The sequence below is a fragment of the Xiphias gladius genome, chromosome 16 (genome assembly GCF_016859285.1).
Source record: "Xiphias gladius isolate SHS-SW01 ecotype Sanya breed wild chromosome 16, ASM1685928v1, whole genome shotgun sequence".
Classification (NCBI taxonomy): domain Eukaryota; kingdom Metazoa; phylum Chordata; class Actinopteri; order Istiophoriformes; family Xiphiidae; genus Xiphias; species Xiphias gladius.
In genome coordinates this window covers 856059-868365 of record NC_053415.1, presented here as the reverse complement: position 1 = coordinate 868365, position 12307 = coordinate 856059, and the positions used below count along the sequence as shown (strand labels likewise).

Here is a 12307-nt window from a genome sequence, read left to right as displayed (position 1 = left end):
AGGTGTACTCACAGATTCCTTTGTACAATGCTGAATGTTTGGTACTACACTACAGTTTCTCTGTTTTATTTCGGGGTCCCATGGGACAGGGATGAACTAAATGACGGTCAGACAAATGAGAAAATACCCAAAGCTAGCTCTGCACCCTACATTGAACAGGCTCCATCCTGGAATATCTGGGGGCTATTCAACATGGGACACAAGGTTTCACCTCCAAAGGCCAGCCCCTGGGAGAAGCCTATGGTAGGGACACCCACATCCTCATCCCCTCTGTTGCTGTAGAGGCAGACTGGGCTGTGGCGCCTGTCAGTACTAACAAGAATCTCTTTTCACCCCACTATAGCTGAACACATACACACACGCACATGCACACACACGCTTCCTGTCACTACCCTCACTATCTGTTGTCATCGGTTTTGGAAATGTGATATTTATTTTTAAAACTTTAACCTTATATATGCATTCTGTTGTGTTCTCTGTTAATCATCACCTGGTCTGTAAAGTAAAACAATAGAGAAAAACAAGCACAAAACAATGCTTGGGCCATTGCATTGTGGAAAGCAGGTCTAACCATCATCCCTGTTAGTTGCATATTTTTAATATAAGAGTATGACAATCAGATTTCCCTCTCTAACATATTTGCTTTGAATTTATCCTCTGATTTATTTGTCTATAATTATTTCATTTAGGGCTGTAAGTAATGATTAATGATGATTCATTATTGATTAATCTGACATTTTTTCTGATTAATCAGTTAATACTTAATAGTTAATAGCAAATGAAAATTTCCTCAAGGTGATGTCTTGTTTTGGCCGACCAACAGTCAAAAGCCCAAAAATATTCTATTAGTTTACAATGATATAAAAACAAAGAATTTTCTGTCAATCATCTAACTGCTTCAGCACTAATCGCCGACTATATTTTGTCCACTTACTGATAGAGGGGTTGATGTGTCAGCAGTATTGGCAGCTGGATCTGCAAAAAAGAGATCAGAAAGAGTGGGATAAGTGGAAATGACATTGATAGAGCAAAAAGAGAGAAAAGTAAGAGCAGAAGAAATGGTGAAGAGAAAGGAAAAACAACCAGGAATCCTCAAGAAAAAAAAGGCTGGATGAGCTGTATTCTTGAGTTTGACCAAATTATTTCCAACATACTGATCTCCATGAAGCTTTTCATCATCGTGCCATTGTCCACACTCCACTGTGCTTTATCTAACACCATAACCCCAAATTCCCTATTCCCCTCTTCTTTTTCCGTTTTTCTTCCCCCTCTCTCTCTCTCTTAATGGCTGCCCTCCCGCCTTACCTACACTTTGGTAAAAAGGGACACCTGAGCAAGTGAGTGCTGTCAGTCTGAGTGGGGATCGGGTGATCCTGCATTCTATGGGTAGGATTACATACTCGTGTGTCCAGGCAGTCGGTGTGGGGAGGAGGGGGGAAGCTGCTGGTCACTGCCTGGACCCTGTCCAGTGGCTTCACTGTCCAGCTGCTTTCCACAAATACACCCATACACATGTACTGTAGAATAAGTCAAATATATTTTTGTCTTTTAAACAATATATTCACCAAGAGCCATGTAAATAGTTCAAGTTGTAGGTAACAAGGTTTTGACATATATTTGCTCCTTAACTTCTGCTGCTATCTTAATATATAAGGGTGAATGAAATTTCAACTGTGTTGGTTTAAAGCAGTGGAAACTGAAAAACTCATGGGGACTATTTTTTGGACAGTATGTAGTTCCCATGAAAACTGTTCACAGTGAGGTCAATGTATTATCCAGAATGATTTTGTTTCTGTACAGACACATTCCTGTTGAGTTTTTCTAATGTAGTTATTCAATGCCATGAGCAGTACACGTGAAATTCTATTCACCTTCACTGTATTGGGGTTGAGATAGAAATCTTGGATCTCAAAATCTGGACAAAGAAAACTAAACCTAGTTATATGGTCAGGTACCCGTTTTCTTTTTTTCTTTTTTCTTTTTTAATTGGGTCAAATGATCCTTTAAGTTCAAGTTGCTTTATGCCCTAGTGTGGTTAAGTCATACATAGATATGTCAAATTACTGGTCAGCATAAATACTAAAGAATTTTAAGGTAATTTGGTGAACAAAATGTTTTTTCAGTTTTTCAAACATTTCTAGAGGCCAGACATAGTTTATAGCAAAAATATTGTAACTGATTGAGTTAAATATCATAGGAGGGAGCCAAAGGGCTACTTTTTCTGACAAAGAAATTTTCAATGAAAAAAACGGGCAGGAGAGCGGCAAACAGATGTTATGAATTCTACTACATTTCTTGCTAAGTTATCGAAGTAAGCTAGTTAGCCTGGCTAATGTTAAACTAACTGGTGGCTATTTTGGTAACCTAGCTTGTCTGTTGAGCTTCCAACATGAAATGAAAGTTTCTTTATTTCACTCACATGAAGCTTAACATAATAATAATAATCCTTTCCTCCTTCTAAATTTGTCGAAAGTTTGGATATCTGAAGATCCAATCCTACTTGAAACAGACAACTTCCACACGATATAATATTATAATAATAAAATTATAAAAAATAGATATTTTATTTAATACATCAAGGGATTCTAAACCAAAAATAAATAAAACTTAAAAACCACAATAAATAAGATCATTAACATTGCAGATAAAAAAAACACACCCAAAAACAACTTCTTTTCTGAAATTTTAAAAAATTTAAAAGCATTTTATTTTTCCCTATGGTCAAACCCAATACTGGATGAACAATCAACTCTGGTTCATCTAGCCATCCCTCAACATTTCTACAATACAGATAGTTCTGTATTATAATTCACACTATAAATCATTTTGTGTGAACGGTGGTTGGCTTTGTTTGGAACAAAACTCTTGCTTTTCAGATAAGTGACTTTGTAGAGACTACTGGTCACTGAAAGTCAATTCATACGATGATGATAAATGGTATATTAACGGATAACATTGATATATTATCACCTCATGAAGTTGTTATAGCTTACACGTTATCAAACAATTGGCTATTTACACATCCAGCAGACAGAGCAGCATTATCATTCATTTGCAGTTGTGTTTCTGACCACCTTATGACTACAAGACCAATATTCACTCTACTTTTAGCTCTGCTTTTTGGACTCTACCAAGTCTGAAAGGAAATATTTGGCTCTTCAGCTTCTATTTGCTCCACTGTGTTTGCCAGCTAGACTGTATGTGTCTGATGGTGCTGAGCAGGTAGTGTACAGTGGGTTTATCAGACTGATAAAAGCTGGGTTTTCTGCCCAAAAATTAGCTTCAAGAACCTAAAACGTTCTATAGAGCTGAGGGTAACTGCAGTATTAGTTATAATTCTGTAGGGGTCTGTCCCCCCTTTCACATTATACATAGTCATTTGACTAGAATAAGTATATATAATTAGTACATATCTGTTTAACAATAAAAAATAAATGCTGTGTCAATGTTTCTCCAAGTCAACATCTGTCAAAGTTAAAGAGTAACTTAACACCAATCTGAAAAACAGTGTTTTGTTGCCCTATTTGGTTGAAAGTTTAAAGCCTGTTTGGCGTCTGAGCACAGCAAGCAGTGGTTGGGTGTGGTTAAAGGTGCAAAAGAGCACACTTTTAACCCCAACCAACAGTGCTGCCATGGTGTACTGACAAACCCTGGAGTATACTTGTAAATCAATGTTGCAAAGTGAGAAGTTAAGCCACTGGAGTTCAGCAAAAAACTGAAAAAGATTTTCCAGGGGTGTTAAGTTACTTTTTAATTAAATGCTTTGGACAGAGCAGCTAAGAGACATATCAGCTAAATTAGAGGGCAATCAACCTTCCAATCTACTCAACTGATTAGATAAACTAAGGATAAACTATAGACAAATGGATATTTTGGCATATCTGCCATGCATGCGCAATATTAAAATTATGATAATGCCATTGTATTTTGTAGTTTCAGGCACATTTTGTCGCATCGGCCAGCTGCTGTTCAGCGGTAAACACATATGCATTCACATATGCATTATAATTGTATCTGTTGAATGATGCTTAGACTGAGTCAGGTGTTTTGACCAAGCTGAATAGTTGCAAATGGGTGAGAGTGATGTAGTGTTTGAGCTCAGCTCAGTCCTTATCCACAGCAGGTAATGCTCCAAAGAATCCCAACAGTTTTGTCTCCTAGAGTGATGCGGTAATAGATATAGTAGTTTGTTTTTCCACATGGCCCTGTTGCTAAAAAACCCCAGAACTGGTTACCAAAGCAGCACCTGCAGAGGCAGCAGCCTCTTGCGGACCAAATATTTTAGTGCTTTTGTTGTTTTGCATATCTTCAACTGTTAAAAAAAAAAAAACATAACAAAAAACAAAACAAAACAACTCAGCTACTTGAAACTCAGCCACATTCACCAGGATCTTCTGGGGATTGGCAGAGTGAGTATGATGTACTACTAAGCATGAAATGAAAAACTGCTGCGTCTCTGTTTTCACTGAAACTCCACAGCAACATACCTGACAGAGCCACTGAACTGGATAGGTTAACTCTGTGTTTGTGTCCAAAGACTGCTTATCGCTGGTGGGGTTTATAGCTGTGATTATCGTCCATACTATCTGCTGAGGGAGTTCACCACTGTTGTTCTTGTAACAGTCTCCCTGCCAGAGCTGTACTGCAGCATCAATAATCAACAAACTGCTGAAATTCAGCCAACATGTCAAGTTTGCTAAATGAGGAGAAAATACACTGGACCTTGTTTAGATTCAAGTTGTTGCTGCTAATTAAAGATTAATCACTCTTACTTTTAATACTTTGAGTGTTTGTATGTTTGTTCTATGTTGTACTGAGGTCCAGGATGAACGACATTTAATTTCCCTGTGTGTATGTCAAGAATATGTGTGGAAATTACAATAAAACCTGAACGTGCTGTGTGGAGGCCAATTTCTGGTCTATTGCTTTCCTCACAAATTGGAGCAGCAACGTGAGCAACTGTATTTCTAATCTGGCTCCAGTTCTTAAAGCTGGCTGGTAGTGGACCCTGATCACGGTGTTCTTCGAGGTAGGAAGTGGGTGCAGGACTGGTGATGGCCCACACTGTTGCCCTTCCTGAGGTCTCCCTTGTGGGAAAGAGCCAGGTAGATGCCAGGATGAGATAGAGAGGAGTAGGTGGTGTAGTAATTCTCCTCCAAGTTCTCTTTCAGCAGGCAGTTGTCAGAAAACTGTTTCTGGAAAAGACAGGCAGGAAGACATTTAATATTATCAAATTTTTTGTTCCATTATGCAGCCCTGTAAAAAGTGTTTATGTTTACATTCATTCTTAACATAATGATGTTTGACCCAGTTCTGAGAAAGTGCGCACTTTCTCTCACAGTACGCATACAGGAAATATTTAAACCATGCTGTTTTGCTGATGTGAACTTTGAAGTGGGCTACATACCGCTCCATATGCTAGTCCTTCTCCAGTCATACAGAGGTACAAGCCACTCTTGACTCCTTTGATTCCCACCACCCCGTGCATCATAGCAAACACCTTCAGCCAAGCTTGTGGAGATGGAGAAATGCAGGGTAAAGCAATGCATAAAGGCTTGGATGTATTCTTGAGCTAATTTATATCACAGATATCTCCTAACTTTTCACATAAAAAAATATTGGCTAAATAATGTACAATACAGGTTTCAAAATCTTGAAACATTAACACACAGTCATTGCGAGGGGGGCATATGTGTGGACTGAACTCACAGTACTCAGTGGGTTTGTGGACGCCTCCAACAGAGCCACTAGGCAAAATCCGGAGATGGTAGCCAATCCCAACACGGCAGTAGAGCAGCTGCTGTTTGACCCCTTCTCTGATTGGATGAGGACTAGAACCTGCATTGTGAAGAGATGATTTGTTGTTGCGGATCTGACAACTACTTGGATGGTGTCAGTCAGAAGGAAATACCTAAAAATTGATGGATTCCCTTCTGACAAAGAATCCATATATCTTGTCATGTAATTAATATAGAAAGTAATTTGGAACATCTTGCAGTATTGTTGCAGAAATTATTTCTAATGGAATTCCCACTAGTCCCTACAAACCGTGCAAAAGAATAGGGTAGGATTTTAAAAAAAAAATCTATATTAATACAATGACATGTTATTGTAATTATTCCCCTTGCTCATACGTCTTGTGAAGAGAGTCCTGGTTCAATGCAAAAATGTTCTGAAGTCCAGATGAAGGTAATATGAGGCTTCGGTAGTCTGAGTGAGACAAATCAAGTGGCTACCTTCCAAAGTTAGTCTTTTTCCAAATAAAATTCCATTTGTCTTCATAAATTGTGTTTCCATGCTGAGTTATGTTATAGAGGGGTATGTCCTGGCAGTCATATATAGGTTTGTTGCCTATACACAACTACGAAGATGAAGGTACAAGCTTAATTTGGCTAAATCCGACTGCTAACACATCACATTAGCTTCAGCTGAACTTTAGAATCCACTTTTACATGAAGGATTACAGCAACTAATAACTCTACGGACATACATGTTGTATGTATGATCTAATATCTTAATATTATATTAAGACAGTCAAAATGATGACACCCATAGTTAGTGATGGTAATAGAAAAGGCTACTGATTGTATACTCAGAGTTCCAAAATGATGGGCATCGTCTTGACCACTGAGGATAGCAAACATGCCTTGAGCAGCTACTCTCTAAAACAAGCTGTGAGCTAAAGAATACAGTCAACAATGTTGTTCAACATGGTAATACTAACTGATTTTTGATTGAATATAGGAAATCCCTATACCCTATGGCTTGTACACTATAGGAAAGGATACAGAGAGTGTAGAATGAGTTTTTATGTCCTAGCAGGTTTTCTTACACAGCCTGACCTACTAACATTTCCCATCATCACCATGTTTTCAAAACACACAAAACTGTCAACTGATGTAACAGTAGGTGGTAGAGATTTTGGCAACTTGAAACAAAGAAGAAAAACAAAACATCTGAGTGAAAATTAAGAGAAATTATAAAAAACTTGAAAGAGTTTCCTAGGTGCTCTCTGACCTTTTCCTTTCAGCAGGGAGTCCCTCATGTGCAGCTTCCAGAGGCCTCGGAGGCGAGTGCTGTGGTTCTCAGGCGAAACCTCTGATTCTTGTCTCTTTGCTCCCACTGGCCGATAACACACACCGAAAACCAGGAGCAGCAGGAAGCCAGGCAGGAGCAAGGAAAAATTCATAATGAAACACATCAAGCACTTGCCAGCAGACCACACAGCGATGTCCAACAAATAGTCATATCTACTGACAAAAGGCCACAGTCTAGGGTATAGTGTGTGTCTGTCCAGCAGGTCCAGGTTGGCCTGTTCTGCCTCTTCTTCTGCTGAACTTGAGCTGCACTGCCTCCTCTGCTCATCTCCTCTACACTCACTTCCTTCTTTTATCTCCTCAACGCCTCTGTCTACTCTGAAGCACTGACTGACAGGGACATATTAAGATACTCAACTGTGCACAATCATTATCAGTGACACATCATTAATCCTATGAACTGCAGCCTTAACATTTGATGTTCTCTGAAGCTGCTGCAGAAAGTAGCTTGTTATATTTTCACAAACACAACCTCTCCTGTGTTAACCTGCTATAACTGATCTAGTTTATAGTTTTACTTAAACCACCATATGATGTGAAAAGTACAGTCAGACAAACTTGGTTAATTTACTGTTTTGGTGTAGACTGTGTGCATGAATTTGTTTTTATGTTGCCCAATCAGACCTCTGACGGGTGAAAGACATGCAAACTGTCTGTTCAGTATCACAATCACTGAGATTGGAGAGCGAGCCGAGCTGATAGAACAGAAAAAAATCTGAGGCAGAAGAACACACTCGTAATACACACATACAAATAGAAGTTCTGGGATCTTGTGGCAGGTAACCTCAGCTTAGTCATTCTTTGTTTATTTGAAAATTTTACAGTATTTTTTAGCCTGGCAAAGACAATACAGGTACAATATGTGGGCAACTGAACACTAAACACAAATGAAATAGTTGAACATGTCATATCAAAACACTGGGTACTGATCTACAGCTATAACAGCCTCAACTCTTCTGGTTTCAGTCTTCCCACCAGACTGCAGAAATGTGCTCCCATTTAGCCACAAGAGCATTAGTAAGATCCAACACTGATGCTGGGTGATAAGGTCTGGTTCAGTGCATGCCAAATGGGTTGGATTGGGTTGAGGTCAGGGTTCTTTGCAGGCCAGCCAAATTCTTCCACACCAAACTGGGAAAATCATTACTTTATGAAGCTGGCTTTGTGCATGGGGGCATGTTCAAAAAGGAAAGAAACACATACCTTTGGGTATATAATGTACATTGTAAATACATAGTCTGCATCAGAGTAAACAGGGTAACCCTGATGATACGATAAACAAAATGAAGAAGGCTAATGCTGTTCAAAAAACAAAATAGATTTTGAGATTGACAGTAGAAAACAGTGGTCGATTTCTGAATCTTGCTTCAAGGTGTATTTAGTAGCTGTTCTGGAGCTTTTCATTTTAATCTCAACTTTCAAACCAACATGGATAAGGATTCTGACTTGATAATCCTACAGGGCAACAGGGTAAAAGAAAAGAATTAAGAGTCATCAAATTAGCAAAATGACTGAGTAGTATCACTTACACAGTGATTTCTATTAGCCAGCATAAGATACTACTAAGATACTACCATCCCAGGTGAGGCTGTAGCAGCAAAACCTGAATGTAGTGCATTGAGCAAGAGAGCATTTTATTGGAGACAAATTTAACAAATTTATAAATGTTTGCAAATTTGTTAAAAATCAAAAACTTAAATCATTATCTCTGTCAATGAGGTTGTGTTTTCATGTGTCAGCAAGATTATGCGAAAAGTAGAGATCTGATTTGCACCAAACTTAATGGAGGGATGCGGCATGGGCCAGGAAAGAACCTATTACATTTTGGAGTGGATCCAGTTAAATGGGCAGATCCAAGAATTTTTTTTTATTAGTTTCCTTAACATTGTTTTTCACCTTGGTGGAGGTATGTGCTCTACTGAGTGCCAGTCTAGTTTACAAAAGTTTTCATATCTCTTGCTGAGGCACTCCAAATTGTGGTCAGCTCCATCTTATTTACTTTAATTATCCTTGAGATGTGTCTAGAACTTTATTGGGGTCCAGCTGTGGAAAATTGAATTGATTGGACATCGTTTAGAAAGGCACACACCTGTGTATAGAAAGTCCCAAAAATTGCACTGCATCACAGCACATATACAAAGCCATGAAGTACAGGACTCTTTCTAGAGTTGGCCATCCAGCCAAACTATGTTACTGGGTAAGAAGGGTCTTGGTCAGTGAGGTGACTAAGAATCTAATGGTCACTCTAACAGGGCTTTAGAAGTCCCCTGCAGAGATGGGAGAACTTCCTGGAAGGACGACCATCTCAGCAGCACGCCATCAATCAGGCCTTTATGATAGAGTGGGTAGACAAAGCCACTGAGTAAAAGGCACATGACAGCCCACTCGGGAGTTTCCCAAATGGCATTTAAAGAACTCTAACAGCATGAGGGAAAAGATTCTCTGTTCTGATGAGACAAAAATGGGGGCCGATCTCAAAGCATTATGTCTGGCCAACAGGCTCTGCTCATCACCTGGCTAATACCATCCATATAAGGAAGCATGGTGGCAACAGCATCATACTGTGGGGGTGCTTCTCAGCTGAAGAGAAGCACCATCACAATTCTGACCAGTCTCCATGGTCAGAATTAAGGGATGAATGAGTGCAGCCGAATATACAGAAGTCCAAGAAGAAAACCTGCTCCAGACTGCATGCGACCTAAGATTTGGGTGACGGTTCACCCTTCAGCACAACAATGACCCTAAGCATTCAGCCAAAACAACACTGGAGTGGCTTCAGGCCCAGCCAAAGCCCAGACTTAAATCCCATGAAACATCTGTGGAGAGACCTCAAGATGGCAGTTCATAGATGCTTCCCATCAAATCTGATGGAGCTTGAGATGATCTTCCAGGAGGAATGGGATCAACTGCTCAAATCAAAGTGTGCAAAGCTTGTAGAGACTTACTCAAGAGGACTTGAAGCTGTTAACTGCTGCCAAAGGGGTTCTACAAAGTACTGAATTAAGCCTCTGATACTTTTTTAAATAAGATATTTCAGTCTTAGATTTTTAATAAATTTGTAAACATTTCTAAAAACATGTTTTCAGTTTGACATTATGGATTATTGAGTGTAGAATGATGTACAAAAATGGCAATTGTATCCATTTAAAATTTAATCTACAACACAATAAAGCATTTAGAAAGTGAAGGGGGCCTAATATTTTCTGAAGCCACTGTATGTTAAAAAAGCAGTGTCCTTAATGGGTGACATAAGACTGCAAGTTTGAAAATGGAAAAAAAAATCTGGAGGTGTAGAGTTTACCAGATCTCTGTAGTCCACCCCTAATCTTTGCTTGAGGCCAGAGGCTACTGCTACTAGCAGAACACACCAGAATCTCCAACCCAACTGTCGGCAGTTGTGTTGCATTGTGGGTAATGTAGGTGCCAGGTTTTGACAAGCAAGAAGAATGTGTAGAATCAAAAAGACAATATCTCTGGTTCTGCAGTATCAAGTGTGACCTTTTTTAAAATCTGTCCATCAACAGTCTGACAATGTTATACAGTGCATTCAGAAAGTATTCAGACCCCTTCAGTTTTTCACATTTTTTATATTGCAGCCTTGTAGTAAAATTGCTTAAATACATTTTTTTCCCTTATCAATCTACACTCAATACCCTGTAGGGACAAAACGAAAACAGAATTTTAGAAATTTTTTTTTTGTGCAAATTTATTGTAAAGGAAAAACAGAAATATCACATTGACACAAGTATTCAGACCCTTTGCTATGACGCTTGAAATTTAACTCAGGTGCCTCCCATTTCTCTTTAACATCTCTGAGATGAGTTCATAGGAGTTCACCTGTGGTAAATTCAATTGGGCATGATTTGGAAAGGCAGATACCTGTTTATATAAGGTCTCACAGCTGATAATGCATATCAGAGCAAAAACCAAGCCGTGAGGTCGAAGGAACAGCCTGCAGAGCTCAGAGACTGTGGATTGTGTTGAGGCACAGATCAGGGGAAGGCTACAAAAAAAAATTTCTGCCGCATTGAAGGTTCCCAAGAGCACAGTGTCCTCCATAATTCTTTAATGGAAGATGTCTGGAACACCCAGACTCTTTTTAGACTTAGCTGCCTGGCCAAACTGAGCAAACAGGGGAGAGGGGCCTTGGTAAGAGAAGTGACCAAGAAACTGATGGTCATTCTGGCTGAGCTCCAGAGGAACATCAAGAAGGACAACCATCACTGCAATACTCCACCAATCTGGGCTTTATGGCAGAGTGGCCAGACGCAAGCCTCTCCTCAGTGAAAGACACATTCAGACCTTTGCTTGGAGTTTGCGAAAATAAAACCTAAAAGGGTCTCAGGCTGTGAGAAACAAGACACTCTGGTCTAATGAAACCAAGACTGAAATGTTGGGCTTCAATTCAAGGGACAAGGAGGCCGGTCAGGATTGAGGGAGAGCTGACTGGAGAAAAGTACAGAGATATCCTTAATGAAAAAACCTGGTCCAAAGTGCTCAGGACCTCAGACTGGACCGAAGCTTCACCTTGCAACAGGACAATGACCCTAAGTTCACAGCCAAGACAACACAGGAGTGACTAGGGACAATTATGTGAATGTCCTTGAACGGCCCAGCCAGAGTCCTGACTTGAACCCGATCAAAAACCTCTGGAGAGACCTGAAAATGGCTGTCCATCAACGGTCCCCATCCAACCTGACAGAGCTTGTGAGGATCTGCCGAAAAGAATGGCAGAAAATCCCCAACTTCCGGGTGTGCAAAGCTTGTCAAGTCATACCCAAGAAGACTTGAGGCTGTACGCTGCCAAAGGTGCTTGAACTAAGCACAGAGTAAAGGGTCTGAATATCTATGTCAATGTGATATTTAAATTTTTCTGCAAAAGAATCAAAAATTCCTTTTTTGCTTTGTCATTATGGGGTATTGAGTGTAGAGTGATGAGGGAAAAACTAAATTCAAGCGATTTTAGCATAAGACCGCAACAAAGGAAAATGTGAGAAAAGTAAAGGGTCTGAATACTTTCTGAATGCACTGTAGGAGAGCAATGCATATCTGTGGAGATTGCTACCACTGTAACCCTTGAGTGAAGTTCAAAAAACATTTTTAAAAAAACTGTTGTTCAGTCTTCTAAATTAACCACTGCCTGCCATCTGATTCAACATGTCTTTTTTCTGTGTGGAAGACTCTTTCCAGGACTTTTAAGAACTGATGAG

General features: G+C 39.6%; 1 protein-coding gene across 1 annotated transcript; it reads right to left on the bottom strand.

The window, feature by feature from the left end:
• Positions 1–4399: 4399 nt before the first annotated feature.
• Positions 4400–7349, bottom strand: fgf9 (fibroblast growth factor 9). Its single transcript, XM_040147706.1, has 4 exons — positions 7018–7349; positions 5710–5838; positions 5408–5511; positions 4400–5195 (listed from the first exon to the last, which is right to left on the bottom strand). The coding sequence occupies exons 1-4, from the start codon at positions 7199–7201 to the stop codon at positions 5013–5015; spliced, it is 600 nt and encodes a 199-aa protein (XP_040003640.1). The 5' UTR covers positions 7202–7349; the 3' UTR covers positions 4400–5012.
• Between the last annotated feature and the right edge of the window lie 4958 nt (positions 7350–12307).